Below are 24,847 nucleotides of genomic sequence, written 5' to 3'. Positions count from 1 at the left end.
ATAGGACAGATGGCATAAAAATCTGATAGGGGTTATAATCCTCCCATGCTCTATCCAAAATGCATATAGTTCTAATTCAAGTATACCTATTATACAGGTTTACTTTAAAATCAGTGGAGCCAGACTTTGTTTGAGATTGCTCCCATCACTGCAGGGCTGTTTGTTCCAGATTCAGACCTGCTCAAAAATGACAAGCCAAGGGGCAACATATGATTATAAAAATTATGGAGTACCCATAAAAACATTAAAGTGCTTTTCACAGAAAGCAATACCTTTTTTTTTTTTTAAAGTCTTATATTTTTACAGCTCTCTAATAGATATGACAAATGAGAAAAAAACAGAGAAAAGTTAAGATGAGACAGAATCATTAAAACATCAATATGGACAATAATGTAAATTATTAGCAAATAAATGCAAAATTTATTTTTTTACAAAAAAAGAAATATTAATCTTCCTCTAAACGCGAGGGCAATGAAAGGCGTTGGCAAAAATAAATAAACACAATCTGAATCTGCTTTATAAATACATCTACCAGCCAGTAAAACAACAATGAGCTGAGTGAAATGGCACATATTAGAAGCAATGGGGAATGTAGAAAGGTCTTATAAAAAGGAGGGGGGTACAGACTTCTTCTACTCGGAAGATAGGCTTTCAACAAGGCGTTAGAAAAAGTGAACTACTGTACCAAATTAAGTGCATTTTGTAAGTCTCTTCTATTCCTGTGAGCGTTTTCACTTCAGCACAGAACATAAGGCCATCGCCAGCTTGAACCATCCTGCTCTAATGCCTAGTTTTCACAGCTTACAGCAGGAAATCTCACAGTCCTGAAGTCACTCGCTCTGGGGTCTGTAAGCCACCGTCGCACTGGCCTGAGTGCTTGGTCCCTGGGGCTTGCCATTCACCAACAACTGAACTGGAGAGTCAACTCGTATACTTTGGAAAACAAAAGTCTGTCAAAGAAAAATACAATAAAAAAAAACAAAAAAAACAGTAAGTTAAAGAGTAATTTCAGGCAACATAAGAAATAAATAACTAATGCTATCAAGTTAATGCTGTAGATAAAGTCATGAAGCTTGTTCAGTTTACCCTTATGCGTTCTCTGTAAAGCGACAGCAAATGCATTATATTCAGGGTCAGGAGAAAGTATTTACTGCGCAAGTCTTTGCCAAGTCACTTCCTTCCTCTCGGCTTTCAAACTTCTGAAGCACGTTTGAATCTGATTGGTAGTTGTAACAAGTGTAGCGTTTTTTTTTTTTACATTAGGCTTTCTGTATGTATGCACGCACAAGGAGCCTGCACTGGGTATTCCAAGAATACAAGGCATGCAGGTACATGTCAGGCTCACCAAACTACCAACAAAAGTAGGCAGGTTGGACTGCAGAAATGCCTGGACAAAAGCAGAGGTATTGTGCCAGTAGCCTGTGCTCCCTGTACCGTTCCCATTTTGCTTTTTTTCAGTTTCGATTGTGCTTTACATGCAAATTTACTCAACACAAATGGAAAAATATAGGGAAATCAGGCATAATAGACTGCAATGCCAAAATTACTTACTAGGTGTTGTAGCTAGTCACTTCTGTTCTTGCAGTCGTTTACATTTTATAAATCAGTTCAGCTATTGACTAAATTAATACTTTTCATTTGGTATGATACATCAAGTGTACTTGCACATTATGGGAGACCTACCCTCCAATGTGCCCTAGCTCCATTCAAAGCCGCTGACATCTTTCTCTGGTCTTTTTCCGGGTCTGCCATTGGACAGCCATCGACAAAGTAAGTCCTGCACATGCATGCTGGAGTTACATTGTAAAATGGTGCCAAGAATAGGCTGGTATTGTACACTGCACTGTACATTTGAAACAGGCAGCGCGCACACACGCGCGCACACACACACACACACACTAATAAAAATGTGATAATGCACAGAAAGCTGTTTTTTTTAAAGGGGGAACGTACAAAGTCCTTTAAGGTGTACCTAGGATAGAATTATTTTACTGGACATTTGAATATTCAGTAACCGGTGGGTTGTGTTCTTTTAAAGAACAGTAGACTGTCAGTAAAACTTCCCTCAAAAAGGGGAAGTTCCGCTGTCAAAATTGGCTTTTTTTTGGGGGGGGGGGGGGGGGGAACAGGCAACTGGTTTTGACAGGTACCCACTCCCACTTTGACCGAGGCAATCGTAACGAAAGTTGGCCATCCCCTCTCCCTGCAGCCTCTTGGGACATGTCACAGGTCCCAAGAGACTGCAGGACCATTTAGAAGGAGCAGCGTGGCTTCGCAGCCAGCCGTGAAGCAGCAAACAGTCACAGTCAGCTGCCCACAGTTAGGATTCCAGCGCCGTGGACCGAACAACAGTGAAGAGACCCAGTCGAGAGAGCGCGCCGATTGATCCCTTGACAGGTGGTTGGGTGCCAACACTGTTGTCCTCCCATTACCTAGATTCCGCCCAACAGTGAATTTTCATTGCTCTGTTGCATTACTCTTTAAAAAGGTTATGGGAAAACACATCAAACGGAGGGTGGTAAAGGAAATGACTACTGCAAAACGGGCACATGACAATGCTTATAATCACAATACAGCTGGCTGTATATTATCCAGAACATTTGGAGTGAGCTCTCACCTGTCCTTTATGCTGTATATTGTGATGTTTAAGCTGGGGCTCTGGGATGGTCACAGAATCAGCAATCAAGACTCCCCAGCTTTCCACCATGTTGTAAACCATTATAGAATAACATGTCCCCTCTGCATCCACAAGGCCAAATGTACTAATTGGGGGGAAAAAAAAATAAAAAGTTACAATAACTGGATTTAAAGAAGAAGAATTCAGACAATAACGAGATTTAGAAAAAGAAAAAAAAAAAAAAAATAGTAATAAAAAAACAAAACACACACACACACACACACACACACACACACCACTAACTTTTGCAATATTCACCTGTCATCCAGAGAGATTTTCCCTTCAGTATCTTTTTTGCCACTAGGTGTCCACAGTCTGATGGCCAGCATCATTCAACCCACATATCCTAAGCCCAGGCTGTCCAAGACCTGACACCAGACCTAACACTAGACCACGTTCAGGTATTCACACAGCTTGCATGTAAAAAAAACGAAGTTACTTACTGGTAACGTTCTTTCCCGTAGTCTTTCAGGACAGCCACCTGAGAGACCTTGGCTCCTCCCCTCTGTTGGAAACACCGCGCCAGCCCATAAATTTCCTCCTCCCCTGCTGGTCCTCAGTTCTTTTAGAGCACCTCCAGTTGCTGGGGAGACACAAGAAAACATGATACAGGAATTGTGATATGGTTAACGATGTGTAAGGAAATCTTATACATACCTTTGGGTGGGTTACCCGGCTGTCCTGAAAGACTACGGGAAAGAACGTTACCAGTAAGTAACTTCGTTTTTCCCCTAATCGTCTTTCAGGACAGCCACCTGAGAGGATAACCGAGCACTTACCCTAGGGCGGGACCACAGCTTGTAAGACCTTACGTCCAAAGGTCTGATCCTTAGCTGACCAAAGATCCACCCTATAGTGTCTTACGAAGGTGGCAAAACTGGACCATGTCGCCGCTTTACAGATCTGCTCCGGCGTTGCTCCAGCTCTCTCTGCCTGTGAGGCTGCCATAGACCTTGTGGAGTGCGCTTTGATACCCTCTGGGATCGGTATGCCTCCTAAACTGTAAGCTTGTTCAATGGCTTCTTTTAACCATCTAGCTATAGTGCGCCTGGTAGCTCTATGTCCTTTTCTAGCTCCAGAATGCAAAATAAATAAAGAGTCCGTTTTCCTTAAAGTTTTAGTCACTTCTAAATAATGCAAGACGCATGTCCTGACGTCTAAGCTATGGAATTTCACTTCCTGTTCTCTAGAAGGGTTCGGACAAAATGAAGGTAATATAATTTCTTGTTCTCTATGGAACCTTGAGATTACTTTAGGCAGGAATCCCGGATCCAACTTAAAAATTATACGATCTGCGAAGATCTGAAAAAAAGGGGGGTCTGATCGATAGGGCCTCTAACTCACAGACCCGTCTTGCAGTGGTGATTGCCACCAAAAAGACTGCTTTTAGTGTCAGCGTCTTTAGATTGCAATCCTCCAAAGGCTCAAAAGGTTTGGATGTCAAAGTTTGTAGTACCAATGACAGGTCCCATTTCGGGAAGACTGAAGTCTGAATAGGTCTCTGCCGGCTCAAGGATCTGAAGAATCTGACTATCCATGGGTCAGATGCTAGCCTTTCCTCTAGGAACACCGACAGTGCGGATACTTGACCTTTTAGCGTACTAAGGCTTAGTCCTTTTTCTACTCCCTTCTGTAAAAACTCTAGGACGGCCACTGAACTCTGTGTGTTAAAGGAGTTTTCTGTGCACCATTTGCCAAAGCACTTCCATACCTTTTCATAAATTTTGCGTGTCTCTATCTTTCTACTTTTCAGTAGAGTCGCAATTAAGTGGTTTGAGAAACCTTTTGCTTTCAGCAGCTGCTCCTCAGAAACCACGCGGCCAAGTTCCACTTTTCCACTTGGGGGCAGTATACTGGGCCTTGGGAGAGTAGGTCCTCCTGGACTGGCAACAACCAGGGGGGTTCTATAGCTAGCTCTTTCAGTATAGAGAACCACGGTCTCCTGGGCCAGTGAGGTGCTATGAGAATCAGGTTGGTGTTCTCTGCACGCAGTTTCCGTAACACTTGTGGAATTAATACTGGTGGAGGAAAGGCATAACATGTCCTGAAAGTCCACCCTTGTGCTAAAGCATCCACTCCTAGTGCTCCGTCCTCTCTGTTTAGTGAGAAGAAGGTCTTGACCTTTTTGTTCTTCTTGGATGCGAATAAATCCACTTGAGGTGTTCCCCATTTTAGTGTGATCTGCCTGAACACCTCCTGATTTAGTTCCCAGTCGCTTTCCTTCAGCTGAATTCTGCTGAGGAAATCCGCTACTGTGTTTAAATCCCCTTTTAGGTGGATTGCTGATAGCGAGAGAATATTCCTTTCTCCCCATGTCAGGATTTCTTTCGCTAATGCCCACAGGGTTCCGCTCCTTGTTCCACCCTGCTTGTTTACATAGGCAATAACTGAAGCGTTGTCGGATCTTATTTGAACATGATGTCCCTTCAGTTGTCCCTGGAAGAATTGAAGTGCAAGCCCCACTGCCTTCAATTCTTTCCAATTTGAGGATCTCCTCCTCTCTTCCCCTTTCCAAATCCCTTGGGTTATTTGGGAGCCCAGATGTGCTCCCCATCCTATCCCACTTGCGTCCGTGGTAAGGATTTGGGAAATGGGAAGTGTCCACAGCCGACCCATGGTCATGTTTTCCACCGTCCTCCACCACCAAAGGGTTCTTTTTACCTGTGTCGGTATTTGAACCTGGGTGTCTAAGGACTCCTGCCTGTGGTCCCAAACCTTTAGAAGGAACATTTGCAGTGGTCGGAAATGTAAGGCTGCCCATTGAACAGCTGGGATTGCTGATGTTAGCAACCCCAGTGTTGACATGATCTGTCTGATGGTACATGGTGAATTCACCTGAATTGCCTTTGTTTCTTTTTGGATTTTTTCTATTTTCTCTTTGGGTAGAAAAATCCTTTACTGCACAGAGTCTATCACGTACCCCAAGTATGTAATCTGTTGTGTGGGTTTTAGATTTGACTTTTCCACATTTATTAACCACCCTAGATCTTTCAAAAAGATCTGTGTGGTCTCGAGGTTCTTTTGCAACCTCTCTGGGGTTTCTGCGAACAGCAGCAGATCGTCCAGATATGCAATGATGGAAATGCCTTGGACTCGCAAGGGTGCCAGGGCTTCCGCCAGAATCTTGGTGAAGATTCTGGGTGAGGAAGAGAGGCCGAAGGGTAAGGCCTGGAATTGTAAATGTAAGGTTCTGTTTCCCGTCTCTATCGCCAATCTCAGGAACCGTTGGTGGTCCTTGTGTATTGGGACGTGTAAGTAGGCGTCCTTTAGATCTAAGGAGACCAGGAAACAGTTTGGAGGTAGTAGGGCTTTCACTGAGTAAATTGAGTCCATTCTGAACCTCTTTCTGGTTCCTGCCATTCTTTTTTAATTGCTTCGATCAAAACATCATGGACTGGGAAAGTTTTACTTTCCTGGTCGCCTAAACCCTCATACATTTGGTCATGCAATGATAATGGTTTTTTCTCTGTTTGAATACCCAGAGTGGCATAAATAGCTTCCAATAAGTGATCTACATCCTCCAAAGAGAGTTTGTAGCGGGAGGGCTTCCTGGAATCACCTTCCCGAGCCTCCTCCTCTGATTCCTGTGAACCGGACACTGCGCTGTCAGGTTCCTCTTCTAGCTCCTCACTAGGAACTCTTGAAGGGCCTGCACTAGTGGAAGGTCTTACTCCCGGGACTAACGTTGTTGCCTGTACAGGAGGAGCTGACTGAAGCTGCGGGATCTGGAAGTTTTCAAAAAATGTTTTGAATGACCCAAAAGTGTTAGAAAGTTCTTTAACTGATGATGCCAAATCACTTTGTTCCGCAGTGTGCTCCTGTACTAACTTATCAATACAGTCGCTACAAATAGCCTTTTTCCATGACTCCCTAAGTGTGACTTTACAGGATGGACATCTTTTCTTTGAACTGTGGGTATTCTTGTCTTTGTCAGTTTTCTGAAAGACACAAGTGAACATATATACCCCATGATTAGTACCGTAGCCTTCCCCCTGCTACACAGCAGGTGCGCAGTGTCTTCATATGGGCTTACCACACTAGGGGCCCTATGAATCACCCTCTGACACTGAGGGGTTAACCCACCTCCCCCTCCCTATTACCCTGGGGGGTGTAGAGGGATGGTGAGCTATTTTTTAGGAGAGGGGAAATCCACCCTAGGTTCCCCTTACCTTGCTGTGGCTGGAGCTGGTCTCTGCTGGAGCAACATCTTTCCCTTCTGCTTCCGACATGTCTGTGTCACCAGCGCCGCGTGTGCTGTCTCTACAGCATCTATGCAGCTCCCTCCAGCCATTGCCTGGCTCCGTTTTTGAGTTTCGCGCCCGGAACCGGAAGCCGCGAACCCGGAAGTACCCGCCCCTGAATGACCTCACCCGCCATCGGCTCCGAGCGGTCCTAGTACACAGCGTGGCTTGCGCGTCTGGAATCCCCATTCCTCCGGCAGCCACAGCGCTGAGTATGGGACGCTGGCTGTACCTCCTCGCACCTCACTCGGTGCATACAAAACACGGAGCCCCCCCGACTTACACCTGCGCTCAGGGATGTGAGGGTGGCCGTTTTCAGGTTAGTACCTGTCTTTTGAGTCCAGAGAGCCCCCGCTCCCTTTCAGGACCGTCTTGCCTGAGCCTCCCTTGGCTCTCCTGGCTTGTTCCTATGGTGTCTCCCCTCTGGAGGAAACACAAATAACTGAGGACCAGCAGGGGAGGAGGAAATTTATGGGCTGGCGCGGTGTTTCCAACAGAGGGGAGGAGCCAAGGTCTCTCAGGTGGCTGTCCTGAAAGACGATTAGGGGAAAATAAAGTTAACAATTCATTCTGTATTTTCCATCTACCTAGCGTTCAGCATAAAGAGAAGCTCCAGATTTATCACTCACTTTATTATTGTTCCATTTCTTTATAATAAATCACTTTTTTGGTTTGTTACAACACAAAAACGCAATATGCAAAGCCAGCTAGGCCATGTGGGGATAAAGTTATACTCACAATGGCACTCGCTCCTCGGGCATTAGGCTGAACACAACTCTTCCAAGAACCACACAACCGGGGTTTCTTCCTGGCTGCAGAGCACTAAGTGGTTTCAGCTGGAGGCCACCATAATGACCCAGAAGAACAGGACCTAAACTACTCAGCATGTTCTGTAGTCGCTTCCCACGTATCTTTCCCTGTCAAATTAAAACGGAATAAAGCACATGACTTAGGATTATACAATGACAAGTAAAACCTGCAGCAAACGATAAGTAGAAAGCATGCAGTGAAGATTGAATGACAATACCTTGTTGTTCAGCAGGCCATACAGTCTGCCCAGATAATCCAACAGTTGTTCTTCCCTCATCACAGGTTCAGTCCATGAAGGCTCCAGGGCAGCGGCCCGCGAGAAACCATCCAGAGCTCCCTGGTAGTTCTCCTCATATTTGCACAACTAGCAGAAAAGACCTGCATCAATCAAAAACTCTCCACCACTCAAAGAGCTCATCTACACAAACATTTCTAACAGCTTAGTAGTATGAAATAACCCCTCATTGACGAAAACCTCTGTGTCACTGAAATAAATGATTTGGGAAGATTACAGTAGTGTGCGTCTATCTTTTCATATGGAGGATTTGGAAACTCGGGACTCTGTGACCCACTTATTCAGTATGATAGGAAATGAGGACTTCATGGAGAACAAGTTAACAGGGTGACTATAGGGAATCAGACAGAAGAGATGCTGGGTGCACAAATATAACATGTGAATGAAAATCAGAAGCACCAAGCAGCCAAGCCATAATTAATAGAGTCCATCTTTAAATATATAAGACCTAAAACAAAATGTAATTGGTATAATCACCAGGTTATACAAATATCTTGGAGGCAGCGAAGCCAAAAGGAGAAGTTCACCTTTTGACAATAAATAAAATGCATATTTTTTTGCAGGTGAAAAATAATGTGTTTAATTTTTTTTGTTGCAGGAGCCTGTAAAGCACTGCACCAAAAAGGGGAGAGAAAGAGGGATTGAGGTTCTTATGCCTACCATTTATATTGCTAGAGATGTATATCTCGACTTTCTTCAGATACTTTCATTTTTGTAATCCTATATAAGCAGAACTACTCGCATACCCGTTTATTACTCACATCTCTATTGCATTTGATTTTTTTACAATTATATTATCTGACAACTAAGCACAAATTTGATCCCTCGCTCTGTATTTTTGAAAGTTTTTAATAAAAAATATTCAGATAAAAAAAAAGAAAGAGGCACTGCACCAGCGATTAGCAGATCGCTTATGTTATGCAGGTCTCCTGCAGTTCTGTCGGTGTATCTGCTTGCTTGTACCTCATACAAGGAAGCCAATAAATTGACAGGAAGAACAAATCAACTACCACAGCGCCGTGGTAGTTCACTGAGAACTACAAGTCGACAGCCGCAAAGACTGCTGGACCTTGTTGTTTTCCTATTTACAGAGTTCTGTGAATGAGTGACACTGCCAGGCGGGGGAGGGAGAAGATCCCCCCTTAGCTGTCACAACAGGGGAGCAGGAGGTGCATTCATAACATGTTACACCCCGAATATTGGTGTAACATATTATGAAAGGTAAATTTATCCTTTAGCTAGGCCCCCATCACACATTAGTAAGAGCTGTCAGTGGCTTACAGTAACAGACTAACATGGAGTCCTCTACACACCCCTTTTACTTGGACATTTTGGGTCTCTCTCTCTCTCTATATATATATATATATATATATATATATATATATATATATATATATATATATATATATATATATATATATATATATATATATATATATATATATATATATATATATATATATATATATATAAACACATATATACACACACACAAAGATTGTGGCCCCTCTACAATATTAAACAAGAATAATCATCACTGTTACCATACAATTAGACATGTAAATGACTACTGTGGAATAAATGGTTATGATGAAATGCAAAATCATCCTAAATTCACACTCATATCACTTACAGTTGCTCGGTTGAGGTGCAGATCTGGATTACTGGAGGCGGTCTTATCAACTCTCTCCTGCAGTAGAAAATAGTGAATAAAATGGCATGTGTGTCTTTTCTCCCCTAGTTTTTATTTATTTTGATTACGGGCAGATGAAGGTGCGCCAAATAATCCACAGACTTCTCTTACCTGTATATTCAGCAGCAAGATAATTGTACCTTAAATATCTAGGTTGTTCCACCCCCCCAATATGAGGTCTCTATACCTGTCTTTTTAGCATAACATAAATGAAAGCTGAAACAAGAGAGACCCCTTGTAACATCTGCAGAAAGTGGTCAGACCTGGAAACTCAAATGTGACCTCAATACTAGTTCGTCTTTATAGCCAAGAGGTAGAACAAAGATTTAGGGTGGACTAAAGTTTTGAAACAGTTGTGCATCTAAAGCCGCACGCACGGTTTTCTCGGCAAGAAAATTGCGAGTAAACCGTTCGTGTGTACGAGGATTTGAGGTTTCTCGTCAAGAAAACTGCCCAGAATCTCGACGAGGAAAATAGAGAACCTCGTCTCTATTTTCTCGTCGTGAGGTTCTCGGCAGTACCGTGAAACCCGAGTGTGTGTATACTTACCTGTCCATGGAAACCCACGCATGCTCGTAATGACTGACGCATGCTCGGTAGCTTCCAAGGCCTAGGTAGGGTGAAGCAAGATGGCGGTGACGGCATTGAATGGGACTAGCACATGCTCGTCGTAATCGATGACGTCACCGCGTTCGTGCCATTCAAAAGAACGGCGGTTCTTTTGAATGGTGTGGGTGTACACTCAGCCGGCAAGAAAATCTTGCCAAAATCTCGTCAGGAAAACCGTTTTTTTTCCTGACGAGAATCCGGGCCATGTGTACAGTGCTTTAGACTTGACTAGAGACAAGATAGGTGGCTACACTACTTCAAACTACTAAATTAACTGGTTGTATGCAAACATATATCCAGTAAAGTGACTGGGCCTCAGGAAACATGGAGATTAAAGAGTTAAAGAAAAAAAAAGTGGGAGGATCCTCCTACTTTAAAGCATGTTATACAGCACAGTGCGTGTGGCCCCTTTGAACACTGCCAGTTTCTACCCTCCCCTATGTAAACTAACCACGGTTTATCATGCAGCTAAGCCCTGACACTGTGGTCAGTTTACATGCCTCCGTCATCCACAGCTCTCCTGTCTCTGTCCACCACCCCCTGCCAGTCAGCTAGTGACAGTGCCCTCCGTCCTGCTGCTTAAATAACTAACATTTATACACCATTTGCGCCGTCTCCTATTGTAGGGTCTCCCTCTGTGTGCGATTTATAAAAAAAGAGAATACTGTAAATACCTAATTTTAGAGCGGCGATCCCTGATCACAAGACTGGTCGGCTCTCTCCTCCCAACTGATGTCAGTAGGGAAATCTCGCCCACTCCCGCAGCATCTGTCAGAGGAGGAAAGGAGAGAGCCAGCCGGTCATGTGATCGCAGATCACCGCTCTGAAATTAGGTATTTACAGCATTTATTTTATAAATCACACACAGAGGGGGACACTTCAATAGGAGACAGCACTGTGCATAAATGTTAGAGTGACTTAACTACTTTAAAACAAATCTTCCTATATATGTTGTACCTGTTTATCTGAAGTCACTTATCCTGTAGAACCTTCTATAAAAAACACACAGATCAAAGGATTTTTCTCAGCAGCAGAAAGCAGGGATTTGATGTCATAAACACTGTAGAGCTAGAGCACAGGAGTTCCTTGTGTTCTGATGGCTGCATGGAGGAAAGGGACACACCAACTTGTACAAAGGCTCATAGAAAAACAAACATACACAGCTGAGGCTATGAGTCACCTGCTGTTTGTTGGGGGAAGGGAAATTACGGGGGGGGGTGTGTTGTTGCCCTGCAGGCTGTTGTGTCAGTTTAGAGTTCTATCAGCGACTCATGCAGATAGAGAGGAATCATATTCAGTACTTTGGACTGGGACTAGTACACAATATAGAAGGACGTGCTTTGATCATTTTTATGTTTGAGGTCTATAGCCATCTTAAATGGAAGCCTCAAACTATTGCAGTGCATATATTGAAAGGTTGTAAAAACAAATAAATGCCAGCAACTCTTCCACCACCATGTGTTAAATAAAAAAATGCAACGTTTCATGTGCATAACTTCCATCAGTTATCTTACTGTGAATTCCTACATCAAAAAAACTGATGTGGATGACAAGCAAACTTTGATGAAGTACACTTTCAGTATCTTTTTATTTTTTTTGGAAACTAGTGGACGGATAGTGTTGGAAGTTGTAAAGGCAGCCAAGGTCTATTCCTAATCCTGTGCAGGGATTGTATTCTCAAGCAAATATTGACCTTTAGGCTCCGAGGTCCATCATTCAGATAAGCCTTTGCTTCAAATTCAATAGTGTTGGATGATCTGGCACATATACAGGAGTCTCACTTCTGCTGCTGGAGTTCACAGCAAGATAACTGGTAAAATGTATATATGTGGAACATTGCATTTTATTTAGCGCACTCTGATAGAAGCGTTACAAGCACATATTTGTTCCTACACAGGATTATTTGATTTTCAAATTTGTTCTTTAGAGACTTAGCCTAGGTTCACACTACTAAATTTGCACCCGTCCACCTCCAAAACCCTTATGCAAATTTGCACCTCACACAGGACAAAAAAACAGATTAAACTTTGTTTGATCGTTTTTTTTGTCCTGTGTGAGGTGCAAATTTGCATGCGGGTTTTGGAGGTGGACGGGTAGTTTGATCTGTTTTTTTGTCCTGTGTGAGGTGCAAGTTTGCATGCGGGTTTTGGAGGTGGACGGGTGCAAATATACCCAATTTTCAGGAGGCAACAATTCGATGGGGGTGTGAACTGTGTGCTGCAAGTTCAATTGAAGCCTATGAAGATAAATTTCACACTGCACATCGCACCAAACACGCACAGGACCCTCCCCCCACCCCCCGCATCAAATTCGCAACGCATAGATGTGAACCTGCAAATCTGTGTGTTTCTAAACGCATCAAACCCGCTGTAAATTCACATCAGTGTGAACCCAGGCTTAATGTATTAGTCCTTTTGGCAGCTGCTATTTTATGCGGAATTTTTTTTTTTTTTTTCAGTTTCAATTCAGCTTATATAAAATAAGTGTGTGCAAGGTTTTGCAAAGCTTTCCGCAAGCTTAAGTTTTCTTGTAGACCTCAAAGTACTCTTCAGTTTCAGCTTGTGAACGCTAAACACAAAACATAATAGGGTGCAGATTGTCACTTTAAAAACGAGTGACTGGCAGGGTTCAGGAGGCTTTTGACAAGCTTCAATTTGTGCTGAAGCTTACTAGCAGCAACATTCAGCACTTTCATTAAGATCTGCGTTTCACATTCCCAAACGGTAGGTATATGATGATTTAAAAAAAAAAAAAAAAGTATATATTCTATATATACACACACACACACACACACACACACACACACACACACACACACACACACACACTGCAGGATCTTGCCTTTTGTGTGCATTTCTTTGTTCTCGGGCACTATGAACTATAAAAAAAAAAAAAAAAAAAAAAACACTTGAGGTTCTACATCAGCAATGGCTGCCAAATATCCAAATATTTAAAATCCAATTTCAGGATCCTGCCAAATTTGGATTTTAAGATCTTCTTTCCAGGCTCTAATAAAATGCTGACAAATTCCATCAATTCTCAAGTTTAAGTTCCCAGTGATGTCATCTTTCCCTCCAAAGCACTTTCTTGCCCTGGGAGGAGTATTTTCTGTATGTCACCTCCGTGTGGGGAACCAGCACAACATTTCCCATAATGCAATGGGAAATGCAGGAAGTGACAGCTGGATGCTGCCAGGGCTTGGGCAGGACTGGAGCAGAGTTGAGGGCGGAGCTAAGGTTTGAGGATACAGGTGCAGTAGGTGGTTTAGACCGGGAGTCAGCCATAATTACATCACCGCGCGCTGCAGAAGAACTACAGTGTGGAAGTTACCAGACTGCAAGGATAGAGGGTACAGCAGCCTCTATCTAAGCAAATGTGTAGGTGAATAAGACCTGCAAATCTGAAGAACAATGGAATTAGGCTCCATTCACACTTCTGCAAATGGCACCCCATGTTTGAGTACCGTCCAGATCTATGCAACGTAAAGTCGCAGCCACTTCAAATTAGTTCATGTGACTTGAGGGCTAATGTCAACCCTTAAAAGTCGCACCTCAATGTTTTACATGTGACAGTTGTGCAGCAGTTGCCCATGAACAAAGCAAGTCGCACCCAAAGTTGCACTTTGGGAGTCGTACAAGTGTGAATGGAGTCTTAATGTTCTACAGACAGAAAATATAGTGATAATGTATCAATATAGCAATTGAAGTTCTAGGCTGTTGTGGTCCCTCCCATTACACAGTTTCTCTAATTTGCTAGTAGACAAAATGCTGCAGGATGCCATAACCCAGGGCTTGTCAAATGTGCTTGGAATCTAGGAGCCAGCTAAAAACGTTAGGAGCCGAGCAAACGCGAGTAGCGCCCGCATATGAAAGTGGTGTTCAAACCACAGATGTGAGGCATCTCCACGATTGGTAGACTGAGAACAATAATTCTAGCCCTAGACCTCCTCTGTTACTCAAAACATGCAACCTCTAGAATTTTTTTAAACGTCGCCTATGGAGATTTTAAAAGGATAAAATTTTGTCGCCATTCCACAAGCGGACGCAATTTTGAAGCATGACTGGGTTTGTCGAACCCTGCCATAACCAACATATGAACTAGCTTACATGACCCCAGCTGAACATTATTCCTCGCACAAGAATAGATTTCTTACCACATTTTGTAACCTTTATGTTGAGAACTTAGTCTCAAAAATTCTTTACTAGCACTGACCCAAAGCTATCTGCTATCTACATTTGGTATAGTGGGGGCTTATTGTATCACCCATTAGGGCCAGATCAATTTACCTTAGTCCCCAGGTATGCTTACCCGGTCCTTTAATTACATGGGATATCTCATTTTGCTTTCTGGATATTTCTCTTATTTTATCCCACTGTGAGGTTTATGTGTCAGGACCTAGTCTGATCATTGGAGCAGGCCGAGTTCCCAGCATATCTAGAGAACTGACCACGAAGTGTTCTCCTGCTTAGTGTGGTCAGTTTATAAAAAATGGAAAGCAGAGGGACCAGAAGGAACACCAGGTTTTTCACACAAAGGAAGCAATACAAAGAAGACTTTTGCATACAAGTACATGGTACAGCAGGCACATATCAGGAATATGAAATGTTGGGCTTGCATATTATTTAATGCCCCCCACACTTGCCTGTGGGCTATAATATTCCTTTTTCCTGATTTTTGGTTACATTCAGACAGCAATTGTAAAACAGAGTCTAGGATATTATTCGGTACTTGTCTGGATTGCCAATGTAACATACATATGATTAGAAATTGCAAGTTACTAAAGGAAATATATCTGTAAAGAACACAGTAACAGCAGACTTTTCATTCAGAATACAAATCACACAAGGTTAACCAGAATCCTGCATCTATTACCATTTTTATTATTTTCTATTAACATATAAAATCTGAAAAGAATCTCACCGCTTGCAGATAAGCATTCAGAGCCTGCTGAGAAATTTTTGGGTTCTGTCCAGTGCAGAAGAACAGAGAGAGATACGCATTGCCCAGGATGTCTGAGAAAGCAAATTGCAAAAATCACAGTGTGAAGCATGAAGACAAAAAAAAAAAAAAACACACACAATATTGTTTGGTTTTCTGATCATGAAATGTTAATTTGTAAAATGTGAGCTGCAGTGTGGAGCCTGTGGTGTCCCATGAATTGCTCTGTGCAGCAAAGAGCTCTATGTGATTGGAGTAGAGCAGGGGTCCTCAAACTATGGCCCGCGGCCCACGGAGGACTTTTAACCGGCCCACCCGACCCTGACAGGCAACACCGGTTACACGGCAGGTTGTAACACACCGATCCCGCTGTGTCACAGAGATCACAGTGTTAACAGTTCAGGCGCGCTGTAATAAATGTCCTGCCCTCCTAGACTAGGTCGTGTGATAGAGCCAGTGTTCTGTCTATCATACGAGCTGGTCTAGGAGGAGGAGGGTGGGACATTTATCACAGCGCGCCAGAACTGTTACCAACACTGTGAGCTTCGTGACACAGCGGGATCGTGACACAGCGGGACCGTGACAGCAGTTTGGCACAGTAAGGAGAAAGGCTGTGAGGGGCTTACAATGGTGAGGGAGGGGACTTGCGATGGTGAGGGGGGCTGATGATGATGATGAAATGATGATGATGTAATGATGAAATGATGATTGTGGGGGGGGGGGGGGGGGGGGGGGCTTGCAATGAGGGGCTGATGATGTAATGATGAAGGTGGGGGGGGGGGCTTGCAATGAGGGGCTGATGATGTAATGATGATTGGGGGGGCTTGCAATGATCTTGATCGGCTTGCAATTAATGATTGTGAGGGGGGGCTTGCAATGAGGGGCTTATAATGATGAAGGGGAGGGTTGCAATGATCGTGAGGGGCTTGCAATGGTGAGGGGAGGGGCTTGTAATGATGGCTTGAATTTGAAATGGTGGTGAGGGGGGGCTTGCAATGATGGTCTGAAATTACAGTGAGGGTGGGCTTGCAATGATGGCTTGAAATGACGGTGAGGGTGGGCTCAAAATAACATATGTGCAGTGTGCATAAGAAATTGTTCATAGTTTTTTTTATAGTCCGGCCCTCTAACGGTCTGAGGGACAGTGAACCGGCCCCCTGTTTAAAAAGTTTGAGGACCCCTGGAGTAGAGGCTTATCAGATGGCTAACAGGTCACATGACCAGGCTCTCCTCCTCCCAGGTGCCCCCTTTCCCTAATTCATTTTAATGGGGCTTTGATTGCGTCCGAGTTCCCATTCAAGCACAGTACTAAACCCATTTATATAGCACAGCGGTAAGAAACTCTTAAGCCAACTGTTAAACTGTTAAGCCAAATTGTCTCTTGTTCCCCAGTCTTGGCACCTTTGGTGTAACACAGGTTGAATGAGAACACATTCAGCATGAAAACACAAACCCAGTAATACTTTTATACAGAAAATGATCCCATCTTTCACTCAACATGTTCTACTGGAGGTTGAAGGTCAGAAGGCTCAGCAAGACCCCTTTCACACTGAGGCGCTTTGCAAAGCGCGGCTCCATTCACTCCAGTGTGAAAGTCCTGAAGCGGTGCGCTGACAGGACGGTAAAGAGTCCCGCTAGCCGCATCTTTGAGGCGCTGTAGGAGCGGTGAATACACCATTGAAATTAATGGGCAGTGCCGCCGAACCGCCGGAAAAGCGCCATTGCAGCGGCGCTTTTAACCCCTTTTTTGACAACCAGCAGGGGTTAAAAGCGCCCCGCTAGCAGCTGAATAGCGAAGTGAACGCGACATTAAAGCGCCACTAAAAATAGCAGCGCTTTACCGCCGGTGCACCCACTGCCCCAGTGTGAAAGGGCTCTAAGGGTGGGCAGGTTTTGCCTGGCCAGAGACTGCAGATCTTTGAATACATTTCAAGGCATTCCTACACCAACAGAATGTAACAATCTAGTATAAACTGTGCCCATAAAAAAAAGCCCTACTTTCAAATAGTTCAAACTATTTATTGCCTTTCTCTTGACATAACATAAAATAAGGTAATCTAACACTCTGAAAATAAAAATGTAAACAGGGAAATGATAAAAAAAAAAAAAAAACCTGAAGCTACCGTAATTATGCATTCATTAAAATATTCTTAAATCTATTTAAAAAAACAGCTAGCATGCATACTTTATATTTGCTTCCTGCGATGCTCTGCAGAGTGGGGCTCAGCCTGGGGAAGAGTAGGGAAGCACTGTAAGCCAAATGCACTGCAATTCACAGTACTGTTAAGTTGGTCATAGGCAGTTCAAATCTCAGCTGGTTTAGCAGGGACTGGCTGAGATTGGAACTATGTATGGGCAGGCAGACTGACTGTACCAAAGTCGTATGATAAATCAACTTGGGTACAATTAGCCTGTCGGAATTTTCATGCGATTATAGCCACCAACACTAATCATTGTGTTCTCCTGATAGGGACAGCACCTCCCACCACCCCACTCTGACTGTGTTGATGGGGGAAAAAAAAAAAAAAAAAGACTTTCTTTCTACAGGTTGCAGGAAAGATAATTGTACCATCTATGGCTGACTTAAAGCAGTGGGGGAATCAGGTACCCATCCCCACTGCGGTTAGATCACTTTAAAAGTTCCGCCCCCCCTTTCTCCACCACCAACTATGACTACAGTAAAAGGGATTAAGGAGCTCTAAACCAAAAGACAGGGGCCACCTGAGCAACATAGAAACAAACTGTTCGGATTTTGGATGTACTGGATACACCCAAAATGAATTGAACTAGTTCAAGGATTATGAGACTCCCATATCTTTTTTAATCTGCATTGATCTACTGGTTTTCTTGGCAAATATTTCATACACACTGCAAAGTTTTTATACATTTTGATCTCCTTCTTCTGCTGGTTTGCCGACAGCCTAGACTTTATTATATCAATCTTCCTTTTTTGGCATCACAGAGAACCCTGTCCACAGGAAAGATACTGCTAGAGGTGTCTTCCCCCCTCCGGTGTCACAATTGGCACCTTTCAGGGGGGACAGGATACCAGTCTCTGACAGGTATCCTTTCCCACTTCCGGGAGTCTGGGCTGCGGCCGGTGACGTCAGCACGGGGTTCCCTCCTCTGGCCGATGGGCCAGTAGGAGAGAGGAGCGGCCCTCACACATGCACAGTAGGGTTCCCGGCGTGAAGCCGAAAAGGCTACACTGCCGGGTACCCTTACCCACAACGGTGGAAACATCAGCTGCGAGTGCCGACATCGCCGGACTCCAGGACAGGCAAGTGTCCATTTATTAAAAGCCAGCAGCTACAGTATATATGTAGCTCCTGGTTTTAATTATTTCTATTTTTTTGGGGGGGGGGGGGGGTGTAACACCGCTTTAAAGGACATAATTGATTGTCTTATACTTTCCACTTACACCAGGATGTCCCATCTCTTGTATCCATCTGCACAGCTTGCTTAGCTTGTTTCACGCTGTCCATGATGTTTCTGGATTTCTCATCAGCATCTTGTGATCGTTGTTGTCTCATTACCATTGACAGGTTACGCAAGGAGACCTTGTTCTTACACTGTCAAGTAGAAATTAAGCAAACAATTACATGAAAGAAATGCATGGGGGAAATATTTGCGCAAACCACAAAAAGATGGAAAAAAAAAAAAAAAAAAAAGTTGCTGCCGACACTGAAATGTTTTCCCACACCACCTGAATCATAAAGTGATGCACAATGGTGTGTATATACAGGGGTATGTCCCCTTAAAAGGGGTTGTAAACCTTCATGTTTTTTCACCTTAATGCACAACATGCATTAAGGTGAAAAGACACCTTGCAGTCACCGGCTCCCCTGTTTTATTTACCTGAGCCCCGAATTTCTGAGGGCGCGATCCCACATCATTGTCCCCATGCCTGATCGGCTCTTCATTGGATAGACTGATAGCAGCGCAGCCATTGGCTCCCGCTGCTGTCAATCAAATACACTGACACGTCCTCCGGGGGGGCGGGGCAGAGTCATACAATTGGCTGCTATGGACGCCGATTGTATGGCGTGGGAGCACGCCCGCAAGGTAACCCCCTCGGGAGAGAGCTTCCCAGAGGGGGTTAGCTCTTGCGGGATGGAGCCGTTGTGGGACCCCAGAAGTGGACGATCGAGACAACTCTGTGCAAAACGAACTGCACAGTGGAGGGTAGTATGAAAAAAAAAAAAAACACACAAATCTAAGCTTTAGTGTCACTTTAAGCACAAGACTCCCACATCATCATTCCAGCATGTATCGTGAAATACTTCCTGATGGGCAAGAGCACATCACTAGGCTCAGCCCGGATGCGTTTCGTCATGATCACATGACTTCTTTATCACAGAAGTTTTAAGTTATGTCCGAAATCGGTCATCTCCACATAAGCGTTATTCTAGATGCATGTTGTTGAGCACAACACTCCACACCAGGGAGAAAGCCTTGCATTACTGTGGTGAGTTACAGACAGAAGAACAGGAAGTGAGGATTTCTCAGAAGAAATAAGGACATTTAAAAGCAAAATCGAAGGAGGAGGTAAGTGAAGGAGGACTGCACTAAGGTAAAGGAAGCTATTTAGGGAAAAAACATTTTTCCTTTACAACACCTTTAAACTACATGAAAAATAAGAAAGACAGGCATGGTAAATGGATTCTTACATGGTTGAGAGCCCCCGAAAAACAGGTTTTAGCAGATGATACATCCATTTTTTTCCAGTACACCTCTCCCAACTGATTCCAAGCTTCAACCAGGCCAGGATCCAGCTTAACCGCTTTAGACAGAAGCTCATCAGCTTCTTGACAATAGTTGGGTGTAACATTCAGAGCTTTTCCCTTCAGCATCAAAAAGAAGGCCTTGTTCTTCCAAACATCTGCATTATAGGAAAGGACACAAAGCAAAAAGAAAAAAAAAAAAAAGTACAGTTTTTCTTTCAGACAAAGCATTGCCTTACAAAAAGCATTCACATGATTGCCATTTAATTACCATCAATCTCCTCTATCAGAAAAATGGTTTGCTCCATTTCCTGTTTTACATCATACTGTTTCCGAATAGCATCTTCCACACTGTGGCTGTCAAAATAGTGGTCCCGAAAATAATAAAGCTTGTCTACAAGTTCCTGAAAGAGAAAACGTGTTAAACTCCGTGGCAGCATTACAAATGACAACGATGTACAATTACAATGTATACAGTGAGCAGGATAAGCTAATGTTAGTAGAATGTTCTGTGCGGTCACACAAGATCTTAATACAAGTTCAAAGTGAATATTCAACTTTTACCTGAGAAAATAAGAAAACCCCATTCCAAGGGAAAATTCTTTGTAGTAAAACGGTAGTAAACCGCACTTTACTTTTTTTTTTTTTTTTAAACCCTGCAAGACAATGGCATAATCTGCTAGTATACACTGCAGATTATGAAATACCGTATTTATCGGGGTACCCCTAAAGTTGCCCGAATTCCTGTGGAAAAAAAGATGTTTTGTATTTACAGTTTTGGTGTCTTGCGCGGCGTCCATCGGCGGCCTCGTCGGGTCCGGCGTCCGTCTGCGGCTTTGGGTGTCCTCTTCGTCAGGTCCGGCGTCCTTCTGCGGCGTCCTCCCCGCTCGTTTCCCGCGCCGAGTTTGAATACTGCGCCGACATATACCGAGCGCAGTACACTCGTGTATCGTCGGGCAGGCTCGGCAACTCTCGCGCCGACGTCCTGTACGCTCACGACGTCAGTACGAGAGGCGCCGAGACTGCCCGAAGATACACGAGTGTACTGCGCCCGGTATATGTCAGCGCAGTATTCAAACTCGTGGCGGGAAATCGGGTATCGGCGTAAATCGCGCACCCGCGATTTTGCCCTGATTTTCAGGGCAAAATAGTGCGCGGTATACGCCGATAAATACGGTACTTACCTTTAACCACTTAAGCCCCGGACCATTTTGTTGCTAAAAAACCTTGCCACTTTTTGCGATTCGGTACTGTGTCGTGACATTTATGAAAAAAAAATCAATATTTTTTACTTTTTGCCATAATAAATATCCCCCCCCAAAAAAATTTAAAAAAAACTTTTTTCCCTCAGTTTAGGCCGATACGTATTCTACATATTTTTGGTAAAAAAAAAAAAAAATGGCAATAAGCATTTGTTGATTGGTTTGCACAAAAGTTATAGCGTCTACAAAATAGGTGATAATTTTGTGGCATTTTTATTAATAATTTTTTTTTTTACTAGTAATGGTGGTGATCAACGATGTTTATCGTGACTGCGACATTATGGCGGATACATCGGACACCATTTTGGGACCATTGGCATTTTTACAGCGATCAGTGCTATAAAAAAGCACTGATTACTGTGAAAATTACACTGGCAGTGAAGCGGTTAACCTGTAGGGGGCGCTGAAGGGGTTAAGTGTGCCCTAGTGTGTGATTCTTACAGTGTGGGGGGCGTGGCTTGGCGCGTGATGTCACTGATCGTCGTTCCCTATGACAGGGAACAGACGATCAGTGACACTCTAAGGGTCCTTTCACACGTGCGGACCGTTTTTTAGATCAGTTTTTTATCATCAGTTGATCAGTTTTTTCATCCGTTTTTTTTTTTTTTTTTTTGTTAGAACTTTATTTTTATTACATATTTTGATGAAAAACGGATGTTAGCGGATCGGATGTTAAACGTATCGTCCGCTAACATCCGTTTTTCGTCCGTTCCGTTTTTTTGACGGAAGAAAAATAGGGTTTTCTTCCGTTCAAAAAAACTGAGCTTAACGGAGACTGATGTTAACGGACGTTAGCGGATGCTCATCCGCTAACGTACGCTATCCCATTGGAAAGCATTGCAGTCCGTAAACGGACGTATGAAAAAACGGACGAACGGTCCGCAAGTGTGAAAGGACCCTTACTGGGAAGAACAGGGAGAGGTTTGCTTGCACTTACCTCTCTCCGTTCCTCAGCTCTGTGACCCGATCACAGGACACTGGTGGTGATCAGGTCCGCGGGTCCCGTGGTTACGGAGCTCAGGACTGGGCTGTGAGCACGCAACCCACTGGTGGGCTCTTAAAGGGGACGTACCTGTACGTGCCTATACCCAGCCGTGCCATTATGTATATCGGCGTTAGGCTGTCCTTAAGTGGTTAAATGAAGCATTTCCAGCAGCACGTTGTCACCACTGATAGGGGAAGGGCTGACATCTTCCCCTGGCTTTTCTTACGGGTTTGCGGGCTCTGGCGCTGTGAGTGGCCCAGAGCCGCGGTGACATCACTCCCACACGGCCCTTGGTTCTGGCAAGGTATGCTGAACCTTCAGAGCACATGTGCTGGTGACGTCAGCGGCTGGATGAATATCTCCTAAACAGTGCACATTTAGGAGATATTCATTTTACCTACAGGTAAGCCTTATATAAAAATAAAGCAGGCTTTACTACCACTTTAAACATCAAACTTCAGGAACAACATGTTTACTTGCTGGCGAATATATCCCACTGACAGGTGCCATTGTAAAGAGATCATCTGTGTTAGCGCCTTACCTGTCAGTGGTCATAATGTTATGGCTGACGGGTGTATGGAATGAATATTATGTAGACAGTGAGTTAGTATGGGGACCTATAGCAGTGGGCTCCTCTAGTTTATAGTGTAGAGCTGTGACATATCACTTTACTGATAGAGAACAAATAAAACAAACCTATGTAGGAAGCCAGGTCAGGTGAAGATCCAGTATACATAGAACATATTAGACAGTGGATGGAGGTTATAGGACAGGCCACAAGCCTTGTTGCCATGACAACCGTACAGCAGGTAGAAGTGACAGCCAAGTGTGCAGCAAACTTATACTGTGAGAAATGCAAGAGGCAGAGCCATGCACACCCACCTCATCTCTCTGCACCCAGCTCTGCCACCACGTGCATCCCCCACCACACACAGCTATGTCCAGGACTGGGCAGACATGACACCAGCCTGCCTTTCCTCCCCCTCCCCCACACAGCATGGAGCTTTCTACACACAGGACACAGCCCTCTGCTGCTTGTTTACATGCAGCTTTCCCTGACACAAGTGCTGTACCTGCAGCCTTTTCCTCACTTCAACCTCTGTTTCCGCTCCCCCTTCTGCCATCATTCCAGCACCTCTATGCTTCCCTCTCCGAGAGTCAATTAAAGGATTGTATGTACAAGGGAAGGCGGGAGCCCGCTCACAGCGCCACCGAGCGGACAGGCGGAGTTACAGCAAGCCATGCTACTGCTGCAGGACACACAGCTTGCCAAGACAGGTGCTCGGTGTGATCCATCCGTTTGTTCACTGAAGGGAATTCTCTGGGGCTTGTTTGTGGAGACTGGGAAATGTGCACTGTGACTAGATCTCTGCTTTTATTTATTGCATTGTGAAGATGTACAAGGCCCCTTTCACACTGGGGCGTTATTCGAGCGAAGCCTCATCTGCAATCCCAATGTGCTGGTAAAGCACCGCTTAGGCTCAATTCACACCTAGGCAGACAAATTTGCTGTGTTTTGTCGCCGCAAATCGCGGTACAAATAGCGGCGTTTTGTACCGCGATTTGCGGCGACAAAACGCCGGTATTGTCCGCCTAGATGTGCCCCAGATTGACCCCCTCTATGGAGATGGTTCCCATCTCCTAGCCGAACGCCGAAAGCCACCTGAAAAAAAGGTCCGGGACCTTTTTTCAGGCGTCCGGCGTTCGGCGTGGAGATGTGAACCATCTCCATAGAGGGACATGTGTTTTCATCCCTCTGGCGGCAGCGGCGTAGCACTACAGGCGTTAAAACGCCTAGATGTGAATGGGGGCTAAGACCCTAACGTTTTAGGGTGTTTTTGCAGCGCCTCAGTGTGAAAGGGCAAGGCGTTTTTACAGCGCTTTCAATTCATTTTAATGGAGGGGGGCGTTTTTTGGAGCGTTTTTTTTCAGTGCCCAAAAACTGCTTCAAAGGTGCTGATTGCAGGACTTTTCTCAACGCCCCGCCAGTGCAACGCCTCAGTGTGAAAGGGCAAGGCGTTTTTACAGCGCTTTCAATTCATTTTAATGGAGAGGGGCGTTTTTTGGAGCGTTTTTTTTCAGCGCCCAAAAGCTGCTCCAAAGATGCTGATTGCAGGACTCAGTGTGAAAGGGTCCATTGAGATGCATGGAAAGCGTTTTAATAGCGCTATTTTTAACGCTAAAACGCTTCAGTGTGAAAGGGATCTAAGAGAAGTAGAGAGAACAAGCACCAAACCATAGGGATCGGTCCAGAATAAGGATGAACTCCGGCGTGTTCGCATAGAACACGTGCAGAGCCCGCCAGGAAGTGAGCGTGAGCTCGTCCTTAGTCCAGAATACATATGAAATTGGCCATCCCCCTGAACTCATCTCTACCGGAAATCAAAACTTGCACTCTTTTTTACTCCAATGAGCTGCAGGCTGGGTCTAGTAAATGTGTAAATCCTTGTATACAAGATCGGATTATCCGACAGGAATTGTGTGACGTCAGGCTGTTGTCGGAAAATACGACCGTTTGTATGCTCCATCGGACATATGTGGGATAGAATGCTTTAAAATTGTCCGCCAACAATTGTGTGTTGTCCGATTTTCCGATCGTGTGTACTCAAGTCC

The 24,847-nt window shown here is 44.2% G+C and overlaps 1 protein-coding gene across 1 annotated transcript; it reads right to left on the bottom strand.

The window, feature by feature from the left end:
- Nucleotides 1–393: 393 nt before the first annotated feature.
- Nucleotides 394–23,424, bottom strand: TTC5 (tetratricopeptide repeat domain 5). The gene is made up of 10 exons (XM_040353485.1): nt 23,308–23,424; nt 20,259–20,391; nt 19,934–20,145; nt 18,685–18,835; nt 15,246–15,337; nt 9,657–9,713; nt 7,946–8,092; nt 7,657–7,835; nt 2,618–2,762; nt 394–950 (listed from the first exon to the last, which is right to left on the bottom strand). The coding sequence occupies exons 1-10, from the start codon at nt 23,359–23,361 to the stop codon at nt 831–833; spliced, it is 1,290 nt and encodes a 429-aa protein (XP_040209419.1). The 5' UTR covers nt 23,362–23,424; the 3' UTR covers nt 394–830.
- Between the last annotated feature and the right edge of the window lie 1,423 nt (nt 23,425–24,847).

The sequence above is a fragment of the Rana temporaria genome, chromosome 1, assembly GCF_905171775.1.
Source record: "Rana temporaria chromosome 1, aRanTem1.1, whole genome shotgun sequence".
Taxonomy (NCBI): domain Eukaryota; kingdom Metazoa; phylum Chordata; class Amphibia; order Anura; family Ranidae; genus Rana; species Rana temporaria.
The sequence above is the reverse complement of the archived record's forward strand: the minus strand, read 5'-3'. Positions and strand labels throughout refer to the sequence as shown.

Bases quoted from the DNA above. Each gene is read 5' to 3' on its own strand.
- TTC5 (XM_040353485.1), bottom strand. From the start codon at position 23,361: ATGATGGCAGAAGGGGGAGCGGAAACAGAGGTTGAAGTGAGGAAAAGG. The intron at 2,763-7,656 runs GTGAGTATAACT...CCCCCCAATTAG, and splicing joins CCCGAGGAGCGAGTGCCATT to TACATTTGGCCTTGTGGATG. The intron at 951-2,617 runs GTGAGAGCTCAC...TTTCTTTGACAG, and splicing joins ATATACAGCATAAAGGACAG to ACTTTTGTTTTCCAAAGTAT.